Here is a 24312-nt window from a genome sequence, read left to right as displayed (position 1 = left end):
CTTTGTTAGCAGGGTAATGGTAAAAGGAACCTTGAACTGAGAGCTATTATAACATCACTGCCAATACTCAGACCACATGGAGGGTAGGCACTGTCTCCAACTTGAGGTGAGAAGGCTGAGGCCATGGCCAGTAACTTACATAGTTTCTCCCTCAAACATCCCAATTTTCCCACGGTGGACAAGAACAAAGGTTGGCAAACCATCATTGTAGACTGGATCCTGCTCATCTATCCCATGAGCTAAGAAGGATGTTGATGTTTTAAAATGGCTCAAAGTATCAAAAGAATACAGTTCAGAACACAGAAAAATTATATGAAATTCAGTGTCCACAAATAAAAATTTTATTGGAACACAGCCATGCTCATCTGTTTACATATTATGTATGGCTGCTTTCATGCTACAAAAGCAGAGTGGAAGAGTTGTGACAGAGACCACATGTGGCACTTTGATTGCTTCTCACTGCTGTTCAACACCATAAACCTCAGTAACGGTAACTTGACAGTATTTCAAGTGACACACATATTGTCATAGATATTTTATTATTTTTTATTACTAGTGCATATTCATCATGTCAAAAAGTAAAGAAAAGTGAACTTTGAGTGTTGCGCATTTAAGGCACAGTGGAGTGTGGATCTTTTTGTTACACAATTACATGGCAAAGCATTGTATTTATTATGCAATGATACTTCAGCTGTGCTAAAATAGATTTCAACATTGGCAGAATAAGCACTCATCACAATATTCCTAGCTCACAGGAAAGCAACAGTCAGAGCAGTTAGAAAATGAAAATACCTCATCACAGGAGAATTTATTCACACACACAAAAATATAATTAAGGGTGTAATCAAAGTTAACTTTCCAAGTGGCTTGTTAGCCAAGGGAGGAATGCTGCTTACTGACAGGTGGGTCAGGGTTAACTGACTTGTTTGACTGCAGCTTGTCAGCAAGAATGGTCGGCTGGGAGGCCTGAGGACATGGAGGTGTCACCAACAGTCAACTAAAAATAAGGAAAATGAGTTTGCCTGTGCTTGGCTTTTGATGACTCAACAGAGGTTACCCAGTCTTATCTGAGAAGCCACTGCTGAGGCTGCAGTGACCCAAGAATTCAGTCTGCACGGAACAATTACAGGTACGAAAATTTTCAGAGAAGTTGAGAAAAACACCAATTCATTAGAACCTGAAGTGGAATCTGCTACGAGGTACTGTAACGGATGATGGCAAAGATATATATGGATTAAAACAGCAGCTTATTTGACAGACCGTGAAAACAGAGTATGTGTAAGGTTGATGGCTGCACATCAACAGGTACTTGTTCATCAGCAGGGACTTTGTGGAAAACATTTCAGTGAAATTAACGGAATTAATAAACTCAATGGTGAATCTCATCCCCTCTACAGGTTTATTAAATATTGCCAGAACAGCCTGCACAACTACATAGCAGTTTGATGGCAGTGGAGTTTAGATGCGACTTTTTGAGCTCAGAACAAGACTGAAATGTCTCTTAATCAAAGAATCGCCTTCAATGACCATTAACAAACACCTTTAGAAATTAGCTGATACTGAAGGCTTGATAATGTCTCTTTAAAAATTTGAAGCTATAATCACAAGGCTAACCAGCATATGTATGTTCAACTTACAATGCAACAAAATCATTTTAAGGGCAACTGATGTTTAAATCACAAGCCATGTCAAGCTGGCTTACATACTTCCATGCTGTCAAGTTAAAAGAAGCAAGACCTACACTCACACATATTTCCAGTGACTGTATTTTCTACATCCAACTACAATTCCAGCTGCACTTATGAACCTCAATCCAAGTGCACAGAAAGTTTCCATATTTCAAAACCTATTCAGCTGTACAATCAAGAAGCATCCACCTAACCCTGAACAGGAAATGACTAACCTGCAATGTGAGGATATGCTGAAGAGTAAATACCAAGAGCAGAACCTAACAGAATGCTACAAATACACTGCAAATGATGACTCGGCTCAAAAGCACATGCTGAAGAACTGACAGTATTTGGTGGTATCTATCTGTGTGAAAACATATTTTCAATGATGAAATATGTAAAATCACATTGCAGTTAATAGATGAACATTCTTAATCAATTTCACTTAATTAAGTAAAATATTACTCCTTCAAAATAATTCTGTTCTCATCATTAGTAGTCCTGCATTACAAGACAAATTTAAATTCAGTTTGAATGCATCAGCAGAGTATTTGTGGGAACTTGTTTTCCCTCTCCTAAGTGTAAAACCTTCCATCCTCATACTGTTAATATCATAGGAACCCACTGTCTTCCTGGTAACAGCATCTAGGCCCACTAAGCCTGACCTGCACCCCAAAAAATGTCTGGCAGCCCCAGACTAGAAAACGGCAGCAGCATTTTCCCCTTCAAGGAATGGCACACCACCACTATGACCAACTGTTCCAGCAAAGTTACTTTCATATCCCATCAAGATTACCTAGCATTCTTCTCTAATCTTGTCTTTGGTTATAATCCATGAATTCTTATGAAGTAAATTTCCTAAGAGCACTACTGTGGGTGTGCATTAGAACTGGGCGGCCGGCACCATGGCTCACTAGGCTAATCCTCTGCCTTGCGGCGCCAGCACCCGGGGTTCTAGTCCCAGTTGGGGTGCCGGATTCTGCCCCGGTTGCCCCTCTTCCAGGCCAGCTCTCTGCCGTGGCCCGGGAGGGCAGTGGAGGATGGCCCAAGTCCTTGGGCCCTGCATCCGCATGGGAGACCAGGAGAAGCACCTGGCTCCTGGCTTTGGATCAGCGCAGTGTGCCGGCCGTAGCAGCCATTTCGGGGGTGAACCAATGGAAGGAAGACCTTTCTCTCTGTCTCTGTCTAACTCTGCCTGTAAAAAAAAAAAAAAAAAAAGAACTGGGCAGAGAAGAAACCAGATACAATGAAAAACAGTGAAACTTTGTCATTCCACTTCTTTGTACTCTGGTCGGAAAAAAAAAATCACTGCTTTTTAACTCTGTTAACTCAATTCTATCACCAGAACCCTGGAAAGCTAAACAAAAAGCACACCAAGCAGGGATCTTAATAACTTTTCACCTAAGCACAAAACACGTTTCAAATTTACACATTCACCACATAAATGATTTAATATAATGTATTAATACTGAGAAAATTTCCAATACTTTCTATTTAAAATAAGGTTCCCCATTTTGATACATTTTTTCCCAGCACAAAAGTGGAAAGCCATTGATTTTGCCCCTAGAAGTTCACTATCTTTCTCATAACAGTGTCTTCATTTCCTTCTGCTTAATCCTCTTTCTCACTCATTTCTCAGGGTGATGAAAGTGGACGTAGGCCTGAGGGCCAGCTACCAAGAGACCAGCACTCCCTTGTCCACAGTAACGAGCACAGGGTAGACAGCAAGTGAAGAAGTGGGGAAATAAAGGCAGTCCTGGGATTCTGCTACAACTGTTGAGGAACATGGCCCTTTGTCTTTGCTGAGGTTACTACGGGGGTACAGTGGGAGTCTCAAGTCATCACACAAGGGGAGTGCGTCTGAAATAAGACAGCAGGGTGAACACACGACCAAGAGACATGCAGCTTCCCGCTCTCAACACCAGGACCAAGCACACAGAATCCAGTGCTGGCACTGCACCTGCAGTTAAACAAGCTCATCTACACTACTCCTGCTTGAGCCAGGCTACTGTTCTATCACCCGTAATTCACTCAGGTTGCAGGCCCAATCCTAAGGGAGGCTTTCCCAGAGAGGGCCTTTCAGCGGTACGCGTCATCTCCAGATCCTCCTCCGCCTCTCACTGACTGCAGCGGTTACGGGACGCACTGACCCTGGGCCGGGAGCTTGCTGCTGTACCTCATCTTACCTGTAGCCCGCTTCAGCAAGCTGAGCGCCACTATTGCCACTTTGTAGAACCTCTTACAGCCCCTAGCGCGGTGACAACCTGAGGGACACTGTCGGCAATGGTTTTCAGTCATTCCTGAAGCTGGATTAATAATGCTTAATTTCTGAGAACATAGTCTGATTCCACTTCCAAGGAGGAATAAACAATTCTGTTTTTTTTTTTTTTTTCCCTTAGTTTATCAGCAGAGATTATTGTTAGTCAATTGCTGTACTAAGTAGTTCAGAGAAGTAGTAAAAAACAGTTTAAAGACAAAGAAAGCTTAGATCCTTCCTGGTGTGTGCTCTTTACAACTATGTCCAACAAAGAAAACAAAAACAACAAATGAAAAGTATATTCTTTTAGTTCTGCTTCTCATGTACAACAGATGGAATCCGTCTTAAATTACTGAGTGGCATTATTTTACCCATGATTAGAGGAAAGGGGAAAAGCGAGTTTAAAAAAACTACCTTTATTTTTTATTTCTTTTTTTTTTTTTCAGTTACATATTTTTAAACAGGGATGTGTTTCATTATTCAGACATTCAGGCAATGTTGACTTCATTAGTGTTGACAGAAAAGAAGCATAAAAATGCAAAACATTGTTGGCTTAACCTGAACATACCTGCATTACCTATTATTGACCAGTTTGTGCTGCCGAAAGACTGACTCCTTGGCATTAAAATGGAGCACTTAAAAATATTGCTAAAAAGCAAATGTCTACACACTGGTCATTGCAGCAAATAAGGGTATTTATACTTTTAAAATATTTTAAGTCCATAATTGGATTAATATACACACCTTCTTATGTATAAGGAGTTCAGATCATATAAACACTGTACAGTCCAAAAAACCTTACTGAGGATAAAACTAAATAGGCTTATGATAAGAAATACACATATCGCATGTATTTACAAATATCATAGACACACACATTTGGTCAAATACTGTAAAGAAAGAAGTGGTTTCACATTATAATGGCCAAAACATCCATCTACCTTGCTCCAAGCAAACAAAAATAAAAACTCAGTATATAGCTCCTGTAGTTTAAGTTATTGTGACAGTATATAAATAGGATGGAAACTGCTGACCAAATTATACAGCAAATGTTTTCGAGGCTGAGTACAGGTCTTTGAAATCAAAAAAAGGTCATTCCTCGGCATCAGAGCCGATACAGACGTCCTGATTGGAGACGGGTGCCTAATTCTTCAGAAACAATGCACTGAACTTCTGGCTAAGAAGAAAAATAAATTACAAAGTATAATTAAATCCATGTAAATGTAATAGTAAAGTAAAAACTGTGGATTTATTTTCCTTTAATACACATTTTAAATGTTACCTTGAGACAATAAAAATAAATACGCACACCTGGAGACATGCGCTTAGAGACAGAGAGAGCAGGCGACAATTTATAAATGAAGGGTGCACACGAGACTTGAGCAATGTAATTATCTTTCCAGCCAGATGTATTCTTGTAACCCTTCTTGAAAATCCTGGCTAGGACAAAAGTACACCTGTGTCTTTATGGCTTAAAACAAAGCAGACTTGAAAGGTGGAATGGGCTTCCTTCCTCACAGAACTGTCACTCTACTCATATGCAGGCACTTCGAAAGACTGCAAAAGACCAGGAGCAGCACCTGACCCATCCTCTCCACGCGCTCCTCAACCTCGGAAACCTCGCTGAGGAGCAGGGGCATTCCGGGGAACCAGCAGAGCCGAATGCAAGACACCAACGCGCGCCGAGGGCAATCGAGGGACCCAGTTTTTATTGCTGGGGGCCTTTGTATCAAAGAGAAAAATAACCAACAACAGACACGGCCGCCTGCACGGCCACATCTCCGGGCAGGGCAGGGGAGGCCGGGCGCTAGACCAGGCTCAGCCTCACTCCGCGGGGCCGCACGCTCAGGTCTTCTCCATAGTGTAGCTTGTGTTTTTCTGAAAACTTCAACACACATCACATCTCCAAGTATTCACTTCTTGCTGTCTGACACACACTATTATCTGGAAGCATAAAGATAACATTTTACAAATATTTTGCATTTGAAAAAAGACTCCATCTTGCCGCTTCTGCCACAGGGGGCTGCGCACGGCCCAGGGCGCTCTCTCTGGACCCAGGGCGCTCTCTCTGGGCCGTGAGCGCTCTCCTCCAGACCCAGGGCGCTCTCTCTGGACCCAGGGTGCTCTCCTGTGGACAGGACGCTCTCTCTGGACCCAGGGCGCTCTCTCCGGACCCAGGGCGCTCTCCTCTGGACCATGGGCGGTGCCTGCACCGGGACTTCACAGAGGGCATCAGTCTGACCTGCGAGGGATGCAGGTGTCACAACACAGGAGCGGCTTTTAAATACTCGGGCAACTAGGCTTGTCTGCTGTGCTGTCCGCGGGGAGGAAGCCCTCCGTGAGGGGCTCCTACCGAAGCCATAAATCCCAGATCCAGGACACAGCTGGCCAGAGAAGAAAGTTCTGCACGAGCGTATCTGGACACCACCTCACTGGTCCGCTCCACTCACCGACGGGCAAAGCGCTCGTGTTTGCACAAAACTTTAAAGCTTCCATAAAAATTAGAAAAAAAAAAAAATGGATGTAAGACAAGCACAAAGTGAAGTCTGGGATAGGACGCCTCCGTCTCCGGGAGCGAGTCTTGAAAACCGTGGGCACTGCAGCGATGATTCCGTCAGACCAGACGGCGGGGAGACGCGTCTGCGGCCACGGTCACTTGTGGCGCTGGATGGTTTTCCTTTTCCTTCGTTTGAAGAAACAGCAGCACCTGCAGGGGAGGGAGACAGTCCTTTTATTACAGAAGCACGGGGGCGGCACGGGGTCTGGGCGAATCTACCACACTCACGTCCAGGGCCACCCAAAGCAGCGGGCTAGGGCGAGGCACCCCCAGCACACAGCCGGCTGATTAGTACTGTTAGAGTCCACGAGCGTGCGTCTCGGTTAGCGAAAAACATCCTACCTACCACCCGAGGCAAACACGAAATTCAGATGGAAGCAGCTGAAGTCTGGGCGCCAGCTGACCAGCCCGTCCCTAGGAGGCTCAGGAACTGCTCCTGGGCCAGCACCCCCGCGCTGCTGGACAGGCCACTCCACTATGGACTGCTGAAGCCACAGGGAGAGGCAGCCATGACCCTAATGCCGGGGGAGGAGGCGCTACTTCCACTGACAACCAGCGCAGTTTCTAAACATACAGAGAGAGCTAAAGTGCACCTGCCAACAGCCATCTTTCATCACTTTACAGACAGGAAGTGAGACAGCCCCACCAAGGCCTGCAGCTGTGGGAGCAACCTCCTCAGACACGGCTTCCGCACTGAGCATGCACAAAGTTTTCCCGTGGACGGGGCACCCCAGGCGGCAAGCCCTGCGCCTGTTCCCACGGCACAGGCACTGCCAGGGCTCTGAGCCATCCAGCGGCAACCTCTGGGATGAGGAAGACGCGGGCAACTGTGAAGCTCTGTGAACTTCACCTCGCCAAGGTGCACACCAGAAACTGCAGTCACCACCCAGGCCAGGCCCTCAAGCCGAGCTCCTGCTGTACACGGGACAGGCGCGACCCTTCAGTCCTGATGTGTAACTATCAGCTACCTAACACAAGAGTGCGCCCAAGAGTTCATGGAAGAACAAGGTTAAAGGAGCTTATTTCTGTGCATAAGGATTTTGAAGTCCAGGCACAAACTTTTCATAATACACATTTCCCACGAACTTTCTGAAGACTCCTCGTACTCTCCTCAGTACATAGGTTTTCTTCAATGAAAAAGGAAAGCAAAACATTACTCAAGAGAAATTACTGAGATAAAAAAATCTTTAAAATGAACTTTTCAATTAAAGATCCAAAAGAGAGAAACAAGAAAACAAAACAAAGAAAAGCAAAGGAAGAGAAACAAGAAAAGAGAACAAAACAAGAAAAACTGTTACATTAGAAAGACATCAACTAGCTGGAATTTTAAGTGTAAGAACCTGGTCACAGTATAGTGAAAATTCATTATTAAAGTTACTGAATAATTCTCTCTGTTCCTCTACATTATCTCTTGCCTTTTCAAATTCCAGAGTTTGTTCTCTTAAAATTTTTCTACTAAAAAGATGTTTTATGTTATATTAAAGGTATGGAAAATGTATGCTGTAAAAAACTATGCTTGGATCTCAAAAATTCTTGTAGCAAAATAAACTTACCTTTTAACCCATGCAAATGTAATTTTTACACTGTGTTTGAATTTAAATGGACTCAATTATTAAGAATGACTTCTAAATTTTCTTCAGTTTCACATAAACAGTTGGCATGGCTTTCTGTGTTCAGTAATATCTATGCTATTGAAGGAAAGGCTATTTAGGAAAAGGTAAGAACTCAATTCTCAGAACTGAAAGCCAGACTGGAAAAATAAACTAAGCAACATGAGTTGTGGGATACGGAGGCCTTGAGCCTCTACATGTCTGACTGCAGTATTTGCAAATTCAAGGGTGCCTGCTATTACAGTGACTACCACCAGAGGGTAGCATTGGTTTAGGCACTATGAATTCACACAAATAAAACAACAAATTCCCTCAAAATATGTACTTAGTAAATTGATGATTTAACCTTGCAGCTAATTTATTTCATTTTTTAAAAAAACATTTACTTGAAAGGTAGAGTTAGAGAGAGAGAGAGAGAGAGGAGAGAGGGAGAGACAGAGAAAGATCTTCCATCTGCTAGTTCATTCACCAAATAGCCCCAACAGCCAGGCTGAGCCATGCTGAGGCCAAGAACCAGGAACTCCATCCGGTCTCCCACATGGGTGCAAGGGCCCAAGCACTTGGGCCATCTTCCTGTGCAATCCCAGGTGCATTAGTAGGCAGCTGGATTGGAACTGGAGCAGCTGGAACAAAGACTGGTGCCCATATGAGGCTCTGGCTTTGCAGGCCATGACTTAACCCACTGTGCCACCACGTCAGCCCTGCCGCTAATTTCTTAAGATGAAATTAACTACCAAAACAAATAATGTATGGTCTTAGAGATCAATTAGTGCAGTCTCCCATTAACTGTCCTGAGCACTCCATCTGCAACTGCCGCTCCCCCACAGCTGCTGCGTCCCACTGCTGTCTGTTACTTCTCTCACTTCTTGCCACGCTGAAATTCTTCCATTTGTGCACACTTGTGCACAGACACATCCCAACAGAAGTGGCGCAGCGATGGCATGCACTTAACATTTACCAGGTGAACGCTGTGCCTCAGAAACACGGTCAACGCCGACAGCGAGAACCCTGCCATCATTCTAGAGCGTGTTCCACAGCCACAAACCCTCATGAAGCGTCACATGGGGACTTCCGTGCCCGTGTGAGACTTGTCTGCAGACACTAACAGGGCCTGATGGCACTGGCAGGCAGCACCGCCCTAAACACATGGCTGCTCGTCAGTCCCCCACTTCCAGAGCTCCATCAGGGCCTCTGTTACGGATGCAGGGCTGAGTACTGTGGACACGGAGTGGATCCCCGCCTCCAGTGTACCTGAGGGTAAGTAAGTGTGCAGAAAAGCACAATGCAATTTCACACCGGTACAACTTGGGGGGCAAAATAGGCCCTCGGCAGTTACTGATCCTAACTCCTGCAAGTGACAGCAGGGCTTCCAGGAACAAGCACACACAGCGGTTCACACAGTGTGTGCAAGTTACCAGTAAATCCAATCAGCTGCTCTGAGAAAATGACGGGCACCTACAGAAATGTTCAGTACCTCTCCCCTTGCTGCCCACGACGCAGTGGCCTGGTTTTCTGATGAGCTAGTTCACACGCACGTGATGTCTCTTCAATCCAGCCCAGGACACGACCCTGGGGAAAGCAACTACACTCACCAGATACTGAAGTCATGTTCTTGTCTACACGTCTTTTCTTGTGGCTCTTTATCTATCATTCCTTTCATGGCTCTAGGGAGCCAATGTGCTCTCCCAAGTTAGGTCCTCACTTCGACAAGATCTTTCAGTAGCTAGTCTAGAGGTCGTGAGCTAAGTGTCTATCCCAGAATCCTCTGCGAATAAGTGCTACGTCCTGTTCTTGTTGAACCCTCAGGTTGTTTCTTTAAGTACTGTTAGGCAGACAACACTCACGTAAGGGCCAAGACAGTACGGCCATTTTGCCTTTATGCATACCTTTTTCTTCGCCTGTGATGGGCCATCCTCCCGCGTCTGTCACACTGGCTCACGCCTCAACTGAGGGACTCTGGGACCTCCCCACCCTCCCTTCTCAGATCTCCACAACCCAGCCTCTCCGGCTGGGCCGACGAGTATAAAGAGAACATGCTTCTGTGACATCTAATCTTTAACTCTTTGACAAAGCGTTTTCCTCTTAAAATGTACACGAGAAATACAATTTCGTATCTCTGGATTTTGACTTTAAGAATGAGTAAGGAAGAGCAAGATCAGCCACCTACCGACACCAGGTGGGGGCCTGTGAACCCCCCCTCATCTCCAGCTTCAAGACCCTCAAGTCTCCAAGCACCAGCAGTTCTGCCGTCTTCTCACGGCGGCTTAGCTTAGGGCTTTTCAACTTGACCTCCGGCACTGCCGACAGCCTCCTAACAGATTTCCAGTCTCCTACATCTCTTCATCTGCCATCCAAACTGAAATGCAGTCACTTCCTTGTCCTCTCACATCTCATCAATCGTTTTCCTACAGCTAAAGCACTGAGTCCACACAGCTATTAAAAATCCAGCTCCTCAACCTACTTCCTCTCAGTGGCACCCTCCATTAGACTTCCTTGCCAGACAGCCCACGCTACAGTCAAGAAAAGGAAAAGAGGAGGAGAACAAGGAGGAGGAGGCAGCAGCGGCAGGAGGGAGGGAAAGAAACAGAAACAAGCCAAAGTACCTGGGCTTGTGCTGTGGTACAGCAGGTCAAGCCGCTGCCTGTGACGCTGGCGTCCCGCACCTGAGCACCAGTTCATCCTGCTCTTTCTTACTAACACGCCTGGGAAGGCAGAATACGGCCCATGTGGCTGGGCCCCTCCAGCAACACGGGACCTGGATGCAGTTCTAGGCTCCTGGCTTCAGCCTGGCCAAGCCCTAGCCACTGCAGCCATTTGGGGAGTGAACCAGCAGATGGAAGACAGACTCTCTATGTGTCTCATCCTCTCTCTGTTACTCTGCCTTTTAAATTAAAAAAAAAAAAATCTAAAAAAAAAAAAAAAAAAAAAAAAGTAAACTGGGGCCATGGCTGTGGCACAGTAGGTTAAGAACAGGTTACAACTGCGGCACCCAGGATGGCTCCCGGCTTCAGCCCGGCCCATTTTGGGAATGAATCAGTAGTACATTGGAGCTCTCTCTAGGTCTCTGTCTCTGCTTCTCTGTCTCTCACATTAGTAAACAAAAGTCTTAAATAAATAAAGGAAGCCTTGTTACCCTAAATTTCTAGAAAGAATGATGGTGGTGCTATCATTTCTATCACTTGTTTTGAAATAAAATTTTCAGCTACTGTGAACAAGTAAGACAAAATCTCATTATTAATGAAGGGGCCATTCTATATTCTATACATGGGGAAGACAATATTGTCCATCATTTGGAAACTAAATATAACCTTACTTCAAAAGGCTCATGGAGGGGCCAGCACTATGGCATAAAGGGTGAAGCTGCCACCTGCAGTGCCTGCATCCCATATAGCCACCAGTTCGAGTCCCAGCTGCTCCACTTCTAATCCAGCTCTCTGCTATGGCCTGGGAAAGCAGTAGAAGATGGCCCAAGTCCTTGGGCCCCTGCACCCGCATGGGAAGACCCGGAGGAAGCTCCTGGCTCCTGGCTTGAGATCAGCACAGCTCCGGACAATGCAGCCAATTGGGGAGTGAACCAGCGGATGGAAGACCTCTCTCTCTGACTCTCCTTCTCTCTCCGTGTATCTCTGACTTTCAAATAAATAAATAAATCTTTAAAAAAAAAAGTTCATGGAGAATGGAATTATAAGTTTATTTTGATGTAAATTTTTTGAAATACATGTTTATGAGGGGTCTCCAGACTTCACAGAAAATGTAATTTTTAAATATTTATTTAATTGAAAGGCAGTTACAGAAAGGGAAAGGAATCATTGGGAGAGACCTTCCATCTGCTGGTTCACTCTCCAAATGGCGGCAGCAGCCAGAGAAGAGATAGGCTGAAGCCAGGAACTCCATCCTGGTCTCCTACGTGGGAGGGGTCTCAAGCACTTGGGCCATCCTCCATTGCCTTTCCAGGTTCATCAGGGAGCAACTGGATCAGAAATGGGGCAGCCAAGACTTGACATGGCACTCATGGCCGGCACCGCAGCTCACTAGGCTAATCCTCCGCCTTGTGGCACCAGCACACCGGGTTCTAGTCCCGGTCAGGGCGTCGGATTCTGTCCCAGTTGCCCCTCTTCCAGGCCAGCTCTCTGCTGTGGCCCGGGAGTGCAGTGGAGGATGGCCCAGGTGCTTGGGCCCTGCACCTCATGGGAGACCAGGAGAAGTACCTGGCTCCTGCCATCGGATCAGTGCAGTGCGCCAGCAGCAGCGCGCGGCCGCGGCGGCCATTGGAGGATGAACCAATGGCAAAAGGAAGACCTTTCTCTCTCTCTCTCTCTCTCACTGTCCACTCTACCTGTCAAAAAAAAAAAAAAAGAAATGGCACTCATATGGAATGGCAGAATTGTCTTAATCTACTGTGCCATGATGCTAGTCCCAGAAAATGCGTATTACAAAAAAAAAAAAAAAAAAAAACAACTATGCATGGATTTTGCACTAAAATAAACTTATCCTCTAATTCTACTTTTCCATGAACTTTTTGAAGTACCCTCATATTTACTCTAGTGAGGAACTATTCTTAAAAACTTGCGGATACTAAAGTATCTATCAGAGAATATTTTTTTTTTAAAAAATTTATTTCTTTATTTGTAATGTAGAGTTACAAGAAGAAAAAGATAAAGAGATCTTCCATCTGCTGGTTTACTCCGCAAATGGCCACAATGGTGGAACTGGGCCAGGAGGAAACCAGGAGCCAAGAACTCCATTCTGGTCTCCCACATAGGTGGCAGGGGTCCACGTACTTGGGCCACCTTCTGCTACTTTCCACAGCACATTATCAGGAAGCTACATGGGCAATGGAACAGCTGGGACTCAAACCAGCTCTCCTTTGGGATGCCAGTAGTGCAGGCGACAGCTTAACCCACTGTGCCACAACACTGGCCCCACGTATATTCTAATTAACGGGTGACTATCAGAGAGGGTGGCCAGCCACAGCTATGGAGAGCTCAAGGGGAAAGAAGTGCCAAAGGACAATGCTGAGCACGTCCACTGGTGGCAGACCCGAGAGCAACAGAGGCGACTCAGAGAAAAGTCTGAGTCACAGACTAAAAGGAACACAGTGATGAACTCTTAGGAGTGTTCCTAATGTTCCTAAATAATCGCTTTAAGACACAGCCTCAGTCATAAAATTCACACTTTAAACTATACAGCCTGTGCCGTTCCGCATATTCACTATCTAACTCAAAACCTTCGTACCACCTGCAGAGAAAGTCTGCGATTTCCTAGCAGTCACCCCAGCGTCCTCTCCTGCTGGCATCACTCATCTGCGTTTTGTGCCTCTGTATGCGAGTATTCCGGACATCTCATCCACACGCAATCACATAATATGTAACACATTTGTGTCTGCATCTTTCATTTACCCTAACCTTCTCAATTTCACCTCAGATAATCTATCATATGGGTATATCACACTAGTTAATTATTTAGGAATAATTCATATGGACATACTGTCTTAGACACTGAGGATGTAAAGATTTTTAAAACCTTGTTTCAAGAAATTCAAAAAGTACTGTCTAGCAGGAGATACACAGAGAACACAGCAAAGGCAACCTTAACAAATCAATGGAATATAGGGACCAGAAAGGAAACGGGCTGGGAAAGCCAGGCAGGGCTGCACTCTGTCACAGCGGGCCTTGGTGCTATACCAAGCTCTCTGGCAGGAGAGGTTCATCCCTACACAGCCTTCCCATCCTCCACCACTTACAGACAGAGACACAACCCCATAAAAATACTTACCCACGCCCACCCCAACTGCACACAACTATGCCATTTCCAAAGTCACCGCCACAAACATTCTCTGATCACCTGGGCCATGATGGAATCTTTATCCTTGCAAATTCTTACAGGTTTGGTTAATACTTGTTTGATAGTATCTAGGGTATGCTGGGAGATGCTGATGATCTGCAGCCCCCCCTGTTGGTGTGCAGTCTACTTAAGAGCAAGGGCTCTATGAGATATTTCTGAGTATCTCATACGGATGGATTTTGAATGAACAGACGGATGAACGTAGTCGTCTGGACTGAGAGTAATCTTGAAAAGGACGTGAGCACAGCACAGCCAGTGAAAACACAGGATACTGGCAGGGAATGGGAGGAACACGGAAGGGAGACGGCACTGGCAGGTGGGCACAAGGAAACAAGGAGGCGCTTGCGAAGTGCTACTGAGAACCGCCAGGCGCCAGGCAGAACACCAAGCTTTGTCACCCCTCACTTCCTGTTCTCAACAACTTCCTGAGGAAGGAAGGCCACAAAGACGTGCAGAGGCGACATTCGACGTCCGGCACACAGGGCACGTGCTTTCAGAGCTGCCTGGGACTGCACTGAGACTTACAGGAACACACAAGCCACTCTGCCTTATTCTTCACTTAAAAACACACAAGTGCATCGCTGACTGATGATACAGGTGCTTCAAAAACCTTGTGGGAATGGAACTAATAGGTAAGTTCACCTTGGTGCAAAAAGTTTGGAAACTTATGCATAGCTTTTTCCTAACATACATGCTTTTCTGAAGCATCCTTATTCTCAAATACACTAAGTCACATCAGCAATAAATTCTACAGTGAAAACTGACTTAAACGGATACTTGTTCGCTGCTCTTCAAGAAGCATCCACAAAAGTTTCCTCATTTCGCACTGAACAAATAAGCATTATTTGGGAAATTACAGCTAAGGTTCCTTTTCAATCTGAACAAGAGGTTTCAAAATTGACTAAGCAAGGCAACTTTATTTATGCCAAGGTTGATTGGAAAGTTGTTCTGAAACTGACAGAAACTGAGAGAAGTATTTTAAACACTGTAACACAACTAAAAGCATATGTCAAAAATTAATCTACATTCAATATTACTTCTACTAATATTATTTTCCCTAAAATCTGTAATTAACACAGGCTATTTGGATGGTGATTTTTTTATGTTTCTTCTATATTTTATCATAAAATGTTATCAGTGTTGTACTTAATGGCAATGACAATTGGTTAGTAAATGAAATATTGTTTTAGTGATACTACAGAGGAGTGGACTGCTGTATGTTCTTAATAATAAACAGGAAAAAAGAAAACTTAACTCAAAAATATGTTTCTGTTTAAAATAACAAACAAAAACCCTGTGTTACAAAACAAATGCACAAGCAGGATTGGCATATTATCTACTTGGTTAGAAAATGTCCCCAAATCTACAGCATTTTAAGCAAAAAAAGTTGCAGCAGGCAAAACGGCTCCTTAATTACGTCTTGCTTTTCAGACTAATGTTAATGACATCAAATACATTTAGTAACTTTTACCAATTATAATTTTTATGTTGAATGGTTTGTTTTTAAAAGCCACGAAATGATGCTGTATCTTTGAAATGAAAATCAACGGAGCTATTTCTGCCTGCCTACACTTGAGAACTCACCACATGTTCAACACTTTCTGGCAGCTATACACAAAAACAAAAGAAAGCAAAACACAAGAAAACAAAGAGAGAGAGACAAAGAGAGAGAGAGATCATCAGAAACAGCCCATATTGAAATTATCACATTGTTTTTCATGCTTAATTTTTTCCAAGCAACACTATAATTTAAATTTTTAAAAATTAAATTTAAACTAATATTTAACCATGCAGCATTGTATAAGATTAGCAACTATTCTTATGTTTATGGGGAACAATTATCATCAACAACACAGCAAGAACTTTCATGCACTAATACTCCTAAGAGATCAAAAGCTAAACTATGCTGTTAATTCTAAACAAGAACTTGAACCCAGGTTTAAAATAACTCTTTATACTGTTAAAGTAGTAACTGAAACAGAACTAGTTAAAATTTAGTCATTACAACAATTCAGCACACTACTTTGTTTTGCATGCAACGATTTCATGAAGAAAAAAATTCCTGCAATAATTTTAAGTGACCAGAAATCTCAAACATGCGCAGTTTAAGTAGAAAACATTAGTTAAAAAAAAGCAAAACATACTTAGTTTCATCCATCACTTCTACTTCTGTAGGGGCTGTGATGGGAGCATTTGAACGTCCAGCAGTAGGGTCATCTGTATTTAACTCTCCATTTGTAGAACTTACAACCTGTAAAGAAAAGGAATTGTACATATATAGGTACACACATTACACACATACACATGCAGACAAACTAAGTCAGAGGATATACACTAATAAACAAAATTAAATAAGAGAGTTAATATAATCAGTACAAAATAATTAGTAGGCAGTTGTTCATAACTGAATATAATAATAGTGCTAATATGTACTTTCTGACTTACTTCCTTTCTTGGAATTTCTGTCTTTTGTCTCCTCTCCTAGTTTTTACAGGCAACTCTCCTACTTGCTTCTCAGCCAGCTCTCCTCTGTGTACCCGTCTATGTCGCTTTCTTGCCACATCGAGAACTACTTCCCTGGAAACTATAAGGTTGCTCCTCCCGAGTGATGCTTCACTTGCAGCTACGTCATGCTCAGGTCTCCATCTCATACTGCTCACCTAAACCAATGGCAATGCGTCCCTCTGCCCAGTTGTTCAAGAACTCATTGTGATTCCTCTTTGACCGTAATCGCACATCTAAACCATCAGCAGGTCAGTTACGTTTTCATATCTAATCAGTTCTCACCATCTCTGTTATTACTAAATCCAGGTCACGACAAATCTTCAGTAAGTAACAACAACAAACTATCAACTCCAACTTTCACTTGCTGCCCTGCCCCCATTCCCAAATGTATTTTCCACACAGCAACCAGGGTGCTCCTTTGGGTATAATTCCCAGCTCAATGCCTTCCAGCTGTTGGTTTCCCATTTCATTTACAGTAACAAGTCACACTCCCAACTCCAAATGACAAAGCCCCTTATGATCTAATGCCTCCAACCTCTCTGACATGCTTCACCTTCCCCTCAGGGCACCAACCTCTATCCAATACATCAAGTGTCTTCTCTCCTTACGGCCTTGGCAGTCCACATCAAAATCCTCAAGGAAAACTGAATTAAAAGTTAAATTTCCTTGGGCGCGAAATACTAGGAATGTTGAAATAACTCATGGAAAATGTAAATTATGAAAAATATGCATGGATTTCAATTTTTTGCATCAAAATTTTTTTTAAAAAAATTGAATTATTCGAAAAGTCAGCGTTAAAGAGGAGATGCAGCATCCCATGTGGGTGCCAGTTCAGCTCCTGGCTGATCCAGTTCCCTGATAACACATCTGGGAAAAGCAGCTAAAGATGGTCCAAGCGCTCGGGCCCCCGCCACTCACATGGGAGACCCTGATACACTTCTGATTTTGGCCTAGCCCAGCCTTGGCTGTTGTAGCCATTTGGGGAATGAACCAGCAATGGAAGATCTCTCCTTCTGCTCTCACTCTCTCTATAGCTCTGACTTTCAAATAAATAAATCTCTCTTTTTTTAAAAGAAAATGTTACTTTTCCCATGGTCTGTATGCCAGTTAAAGCTCTAGCACCTTCCCAGAATCCAGGCTCCAAATCTAAGGAGTCTTTTTTAATTTTTAAATATTTATTTATTTATTTATTTGACAGAGTTACAGAGGAGAGTCAAAGGCAGAGAGAGAGGGAGGAAGGAAGGGCGAGATAGAGGAAGCGAGTGAGCGAGCATCTTTCATCTACTACTTTACTCCCCAGACATCTGCAACAACCAGGGCTGTGCCAGGCCCAAGCCAGGAACTTCATCTGGGTCTCTGGGTCTCTCACATGGGTGTAGGAGTCCAAGGAGTTGGGCCTCTTCCGCTGCTTTCCCAGGATTGGAAGTGGAGCAGCCAGGATCCAAACTGGATCCCCTATGGGATGTTGGCACTGCCAATGGCAGCTTAACCTGCTTATGCCACACCACTGGCTTCTAAGAACAGTCTTTGATGCTGTCTGCCATAGTTGATATAAGAACTGGCCACCAAACTCATACAGCAGCTTAATCCTCAAAATCACAAATTAATGATACCAAAAGGACAGAAACTTAATCCAGTGTCAATGTTCTCTGGAAAGAAATTAAAGTTAGGTCAGCTGAATAGGGTGGGCCCCCAATTGAATCCTGGTGGATTTAAAAGGAGGGATAAACCAGGAAAGCACAGAGACAGAAACACCTGCTATCTCTTGCCCTACGATGGCCTGTGGGCCTCAGGACTCTATCAGCAAGCACACCATCACCCGAGTGCCAGCCAGTGTGGCCTGCCTGACCCTGGACTGAGAACCCTCAGAACCCGAGCAACAGCAAACATCCTCTCTTTATGAAGTCGGCCTGCCTCGGGCATCTCATTATAGTAATGAAAAGCTAATCTACCTTCCCCATCTATCATTCACTTTTTCTACGAGAAAAAAGGTTACTATCACAAAGGCATGGACACCAAAGTCGGGGAGCGAACTACTAGACCTGTGAGTATTATTCACAGAGCGTCATATCTTCATTCAAACGTTCCTAGCGGGCACTGTTGCCAGAGCAAACAGGACAAACATCCTGTGCTTGAGGACCTGGCGGTAGTCTAGTATGAAGCAACAGGCCACTCTCCCCCATCCAAAGGAAAGTAACTGGAAAACTCGGAACTAACCAGTGTATCTGAGAAATTCAGGAATTATGAAAATCCAGTTTGCTATCTCTACATGGAATATAAACTTAGAAATGAACCCTGTATTCATCCCTACAGCTGAAGACATGCCAAACTGTTAATCAACTACAGAGGCAACCCAGGGAAAGCTCACGTAATCTAAGCCCGCCTCCCTGCGTGAGGGGCCTCATGTTCCCGCTTCGGTCATTCTACTGACTTGGAGTGAACTGGTCTCTCTATGTTTCTTTCTCTTTCTGGAGACATTTAAAAACAATTATTTGTTCTAATTCTTCAGCATTATTTAGGTCTTTGCTCTGTCCTAGCTCTCCCCGGCACAGTGCCGCTACAGGAGAGAGGTAAAGCAGCTCCCAGAGCAGCTCCTGCCGCCGGCCCCTCAGGGACACGTTCAGCATTTCTGTTCTCTCAGGGTCTCTGGCCCCCAACCGCTGAAAGGACCAGGCAGCTCCTCCAACATGCTTTCCCTGCAGGCAGCTAACTGCAAACTGGAAACCCAGGTATTCTATATCCAACCATGAGATCTACATATTTTCCAACAATATTAACTACCTAAACTTTTTAGTTAGATAATTCGTTCACAGAGAAAGACTTTTCACGCTGGCTTGGATACACTTTCTGTTGCTGAAATGTTCCAAGCCTCACTGTAACTGCCTGACCAAAGCAGACCCGAAGAAGTAGCATCTTTACTTAGTAAAATTTGCAGAGTTCCCCAAATTCCTTCCCCCTTCCCAGACCAAGCAGGGGCCAGAGTGGCAGAGTGAGAACAAGACAGACATGGTAACAAAGACCTCGCACTACTGTCACCCTCCCTCAAGTCCGCCAGCTCCACACCATGACGTAAGAGTGTGGCATGGCATTAAAACTGTGTCACCTAAAATGAGTGGTCACTTTGGAAAGGAGAAATGAAGAAGTCTTACTGTAAATAATGTCACTATATTCCTGGAAGTCTAAATACATCAATCAAGCAAATACAGTTGGCCCTTCTTACCTATGGGTTTGACATCCATGGATTTAACTGATAAAAGATCCAGGAAAAAAAATCTCTGTGCATATTGAGTGTGCACAGACATTTTTCTTGTTATTCCCTAAATAACACAGTGTTGTTAACTGCAGCATTTACACTGTATTAAGTATTGAAGTAACCCAGAGAAAACCTAAAAGTCATGGAGGGTGTACACAGCTTACACACAAGCACTTCCTGTCTGTGAGACGTGAGTGTGTGCAGTTGGATACCTGTGCCGTGTGCTGGGGTGGGGCACTTTGGAACAGAAATGGAGGAATAACTGCAAATATCAATTGTTTTTATAAGTCATGCTCTAAAGAATGCCTCTTCTTAGGTGATATTCCTAAAATTCCAACTTGACCTAGGATAAGGCAATCTCTGAAATAGTGGTTATTCATCAGGATCATTCCTTTAATGAAAGAATATGAAAAATGACAGATAATCTGAGGTTTCACATTTGAAAATTATCAGTCAGGTGTTTTACATGATTCGTGTTGCTCTTGAAAAAATTTCTTTTGACATTTCCAATCTGTCAAGAAACTCAGAGCAGTTCTTATTTTAACAAGTAAAAAAAGGAAGGAAAAAAAAAGCAGCCAGGCTCCAGTTATCTGATCAGAGTTGAAGATGAGGGACTGGGAACACAGTCCACAGGTAAGGGAGGGAGATACACAGTAGTTCATGTAACAGATGCTTGTCCGATCTAATTTTGCAATAATTTCCTCTTGCAGACTTTTGACTAAACAATAAACACGGGATCTTTGTAGTCAATATATTTTAAAGGCTAATTAGCATATTTTCCAGATTTAATGAATTCACACAAATCAGGTGACTGTCTTCCTAGTCTCTATTTGATTTCCTGTGAGTGTAATAACCTAGGCATAGCAGAGGCTCCATTAAGTCACCAGATCTCTATCTCTTCCATAAATACACTGGAAACATTAAACATCATGCATTTTATTTACATACTCAGCTCTTTCTCAAAGAGATCTATAAGAAAGCACATTAACAAATGAGACAGAGTTGAAAGAGTAATTTTCAGAGTTTACTGGACCTGTGCCATGGTACCAAGGTACTTTATGAAATAAACTTTCTTAAACATTCCACAGATGATAGCAAGAGTTATTTAACTGATGCTCCTGATATTCCAGAAGATGACCCCAAGCACAGAGATTAACCCAGATGGATGTTCAACTGAACTTCTGTGTATAGAAGAACTGATTAGAATTCTGTTTTCTTTGAGCATTCTAATCCTTGAAGATGGGATTGTAATGCTATCATAAAAGAACACCAAAACACACTCACAATACTGATCTCTCCCAGTAATAACTGGACAAGGAACTTCCTAAAGTACACTGAAGGAAGTGGACTGGAAATCATTTCTGCAGTGACGGCAGACAGGTACACTCCTTCCACAACTTCTCTTCTGCACATTACAGCACCCCCAGAAGAGTAGGAACAAAATTATGTACCCGTTTTGATGTACCCGTTTTGTTCCTTGTAGTAACTCATCAGTTTTCAGAGACTGGACAGAGAAGGCAGTTCTAGAAATGGTCTGGAAAAGTCAGCATTCACAGTGGGCACGACCGTGAGAACTGATTCAGATGTGGCCTCCATCAGTACACCTCTATGAACCACATACTCTCCTTACCACTCAAGATACATGTCTAATCCTTTTCCTGTTAACACCACCTGTATTTGTATTTCTGATGCTCTCCTGCATAAAATATCACACTGTGCGTTACAACAGCTAACAGTGTCCTTTGGTTTCCCCAACAGTGCCTGGCAGCACCTGTCTTGCACAACCTGTGACTGCCCTTTTTGCCCTCCTGCCACATGATGCCCTAGATTCGGACCACAGGCTGCCCAAACGCAAGAGATCTCCCAACAACAAGCAGGTGCACACTGTGCTATGACAACCGTTCTTCAGCAGTGTCTGTAACTACTGCCCCCTTCCCTCTGCCTCCGGAGCTGCCGCCCAGCTTCATGGATCAGACCTGCAGCGGGCACTGAGTTCAGCCGCGCTGTGCTACAGGGGAGTGCACAGCTGCGATGGAATGAGAGGTTACACTGTCTGCTTCGAGTGCGATCCCAAAACCAAATTTTGGATATACTGATTTGCTAGGCAGAAATACACCAAAAAGGAGAACAACTGAACTCTTCCTTTCTCCTCACCCCTACACACAACTGAACTCTGCCTTCCAATAATTCCTCAGGCCTTTTCATCTCTCTTCATCTCCACCACCCACCCTTCCTCCCCAGCTCCAGGCCCGAGACTCTGCCACACTCTCTCCCTCCAATCCAGTCTACAGCACAGTCCTCACAAACGTTAGACCAATCAAGTCTGCCTCCTAATTCTCTTGGTGGCTCCACAATATCCTCAGCCCAAAGTCCAAATTTAATACCAAGACTGACTAGCTCCTTCATGACCTGCACCCTGCCTGGTGCTCAGTCCCACTTCCCAGCACACACCAGTACTCCTGAATTCCACCTTGTGCGTGCTCTCTTCCTGCCTGGGACACTCCTCTCTGGTCTCCTCCTGTCTTCCTCACTGAGCACTATCTATAGATTCTTCAAGCCTCAATTTAGAGAACACTTTTTCCAGGAAACCTTGATCCTTTAAACCCTGCTGAGGTTCTCTTCCTGTAGACTCTCCTAGCACCCTGTGCAATCCCCACTTACCCTGGTGCCTGCCTATCAGCCTTTTCTACTGATAAAAAGCGCCATGAGAACAGTCATTAAAGCTCTCTGCTCTTCTTTCAGAACACTGTATCTTGCTCCTGGTAAACTTTTAACATATAGATAATTGCTCAATAACGAATGGCTAAGAATCTTAATGTGGTGGTTCTAAGTTTCTCAGGCAATTTATCAGCATTGATTCTAAAGGGAACCACAGAGGGGCACATACAATGGCCCTAGGGGCTTTCCAAAACACGTTCACTCATTCAAATATCATTCTTAGTCTTCTCAGTGGGAAAGATCAACAGATGTGTAGTTATATCCTTCCGGCTAATGAATTAACATGATTTCACTACAGAGATAAAATTAAATTAGAAAGATTCCATTTGGTAATGCCTTCTTTTGGCTATGTCTGTATACTTTACTTACCAGAGATGAAGAAAAACATTAGACAGGCTCCTTAAAATTTGCAAAAGCAATAAATTCTACTTATCTAGCACTTCATAAGGAGCAGCCTCTAAGCTAATGCATCTTTAAAACACTGAGTTTTCACAAAACCACAGTTTAATGATAAACCCTCTAAAACACAGGACTTTAATTCCAATCGGACTGTGGCGCTTACGCTCCGAGGCACAGCCTCACCGGGCAGTCTGTGTGTGCTCTGCTAGCTCTGCAAAGGCAAGGAGTCAAATCCAAGCTCTGCTTCTCAGCTGCTACTCGAAGCTCAAGTGGAGTCACAAACACCTGAGGACCTCCTGTAGTCTGAAAGGGCAAGATTTCACCCCGCACGTCAGCTCCAACTAGCCTGCAATGTTTCTAGCGCTGGACTGAGAGAAAAATCAGGTCCAGAGAAAGAAGGAAACGACAGGTGAGGGACAGACACATGCCACAGGCACACAGAGCCTCACCGCAGGCATCTGCAGGCTCTATCTGAGGATCACAGATCTGCATCACACCTTACTACCCACCAGCTACCTATTCCGATAATATGCCCTTAATATTTGTTGAGAATATTTTTAATTGCCATATAAAGTATCAGTATCTACTTCCTGCAAAGCCAATGCTTGGAAGTCCTTTAACAGGCAAATTCCTCTAATTCTTTCATGCTGTAATAAGGTCTTTTCTTTTATCTCTTGTTTTTATCATACATGTAAAATGATAGAACATACTGTTTTTCTTTGTTCTGTTTTAACTATAGTATTCAATTATAATCACATTAGCTCACATTTTAGCTAATTTTCTTTCCTTTTATTAGTTTAAATTTGTAATTTCATTAGTTAAATTATACAAGAGTTATAATTTCTCAAGTAACTTTGAAAGTATGTAGGATATAAATTATAAATGAATTCAGTCCTTATTTTGAATTGGTACAAGACTCACGCATGATCCTACTTAGTAAATTTTTCATGAAAATCAAACTATTTTGATATCCATCAAATCAAGTCAGTTAATATTTTGAGACAGTTTTATGAACTCAATGAATAGTATACAATTGCTTATTTTATATATGTATTTATTCTATGTACTATCGCAATTCTAGTAAGTAAAGTGATCACTTCTTTGCATGTTAGAATGAAATGAGATGTGTGGGAGAGAAACTGGAAGAAAATAACAAAGTCCAAATACGTCTATGGAAACAATCTGAAAGAACAGACCATGAAGGACTGAGTGATGAGCCAATAACCATTATTCACCCTTTGACAATCCAAAGGGAGCCAAGGATGCCCCTTTAGGAATCACAGAAGAGGAAGAAGTTAAGGAAGTACACTGGAGTTAAAGCTACAGAAGTGGTAGGAAGGCTTTCTAATACAGTGCCTAAACAGCTGCACATTTCCCTGAGCGCTGAGCAGAACATTAGAAAGAATAGTGTGCACACAAACTCAGCATCACAGAAATGTGTACAATCAGTTTGTGTTGTGCAAATTATATACAACTTGCTCCGTTTGCTTGTCCAATGA

At 43.5% G+C, this 24312-nt stretch overlaps 1 protein-coding gene across 17 annotated transcripts in view; it reads right to left on the bottom strand.

Moving 5' to 3' along the window:
• Window positions 1-522: 522 nt before the first annotated feature.
• Window positions 523-24312, bottom strand: part of CSNK1G3 (casein kinase 1 gamma 3) — a 133345-nt gene continuing 109555 nt past the window's right edge. For 13 of the 17 annotated variants that reach the window (XM_051843354.2, XM_051843350.2, XM_070076052.1 and 10 more), the window contains 3 exons: window positions 16083-16189; window positions 15523-15546; window positions 523-6634 (listed from right to left, as the gene is read on the bottom strand). In XM_051843354.2, the coding sequence (XP_051699314.1) occupies window positions 6580-6634; window positions 15523-15546; window positions 16083-16189 (186 nt within the window). In that variant the 3' untranslated portion in view covers window positions 523-6579. The remainder of the gene's footprint in view (window positions 6635-15522; window positions 15547-16082; window positions 16190-24312) is intronic. The other 4 variants (XM_070076050.1, XM_070076057.1, XM_070076051.1 and 1 more) reach the window with 1 other exon arrangement.

The sequence above is a fragment of the Oryctolagus cuniculus genome, chromosome 6 (assembly GCF_964237555.1).
Source record: "Oryctolagus cuniculus chromosome 6, mOryCun1.1, whole genome shotgun sequence".
Lineage (NCBI taxonomy): Eukaryota > Metazoa > Chordata > Mammalia > Lagomorpha > Leporidae > Oryctolagus > Oryctolagus cuniculus.
The sequence above is the reverse complement of the archived record's forward strand: the minus strand, read 5'-3'. Positions and strand labels throughout refer to the sequence as shown.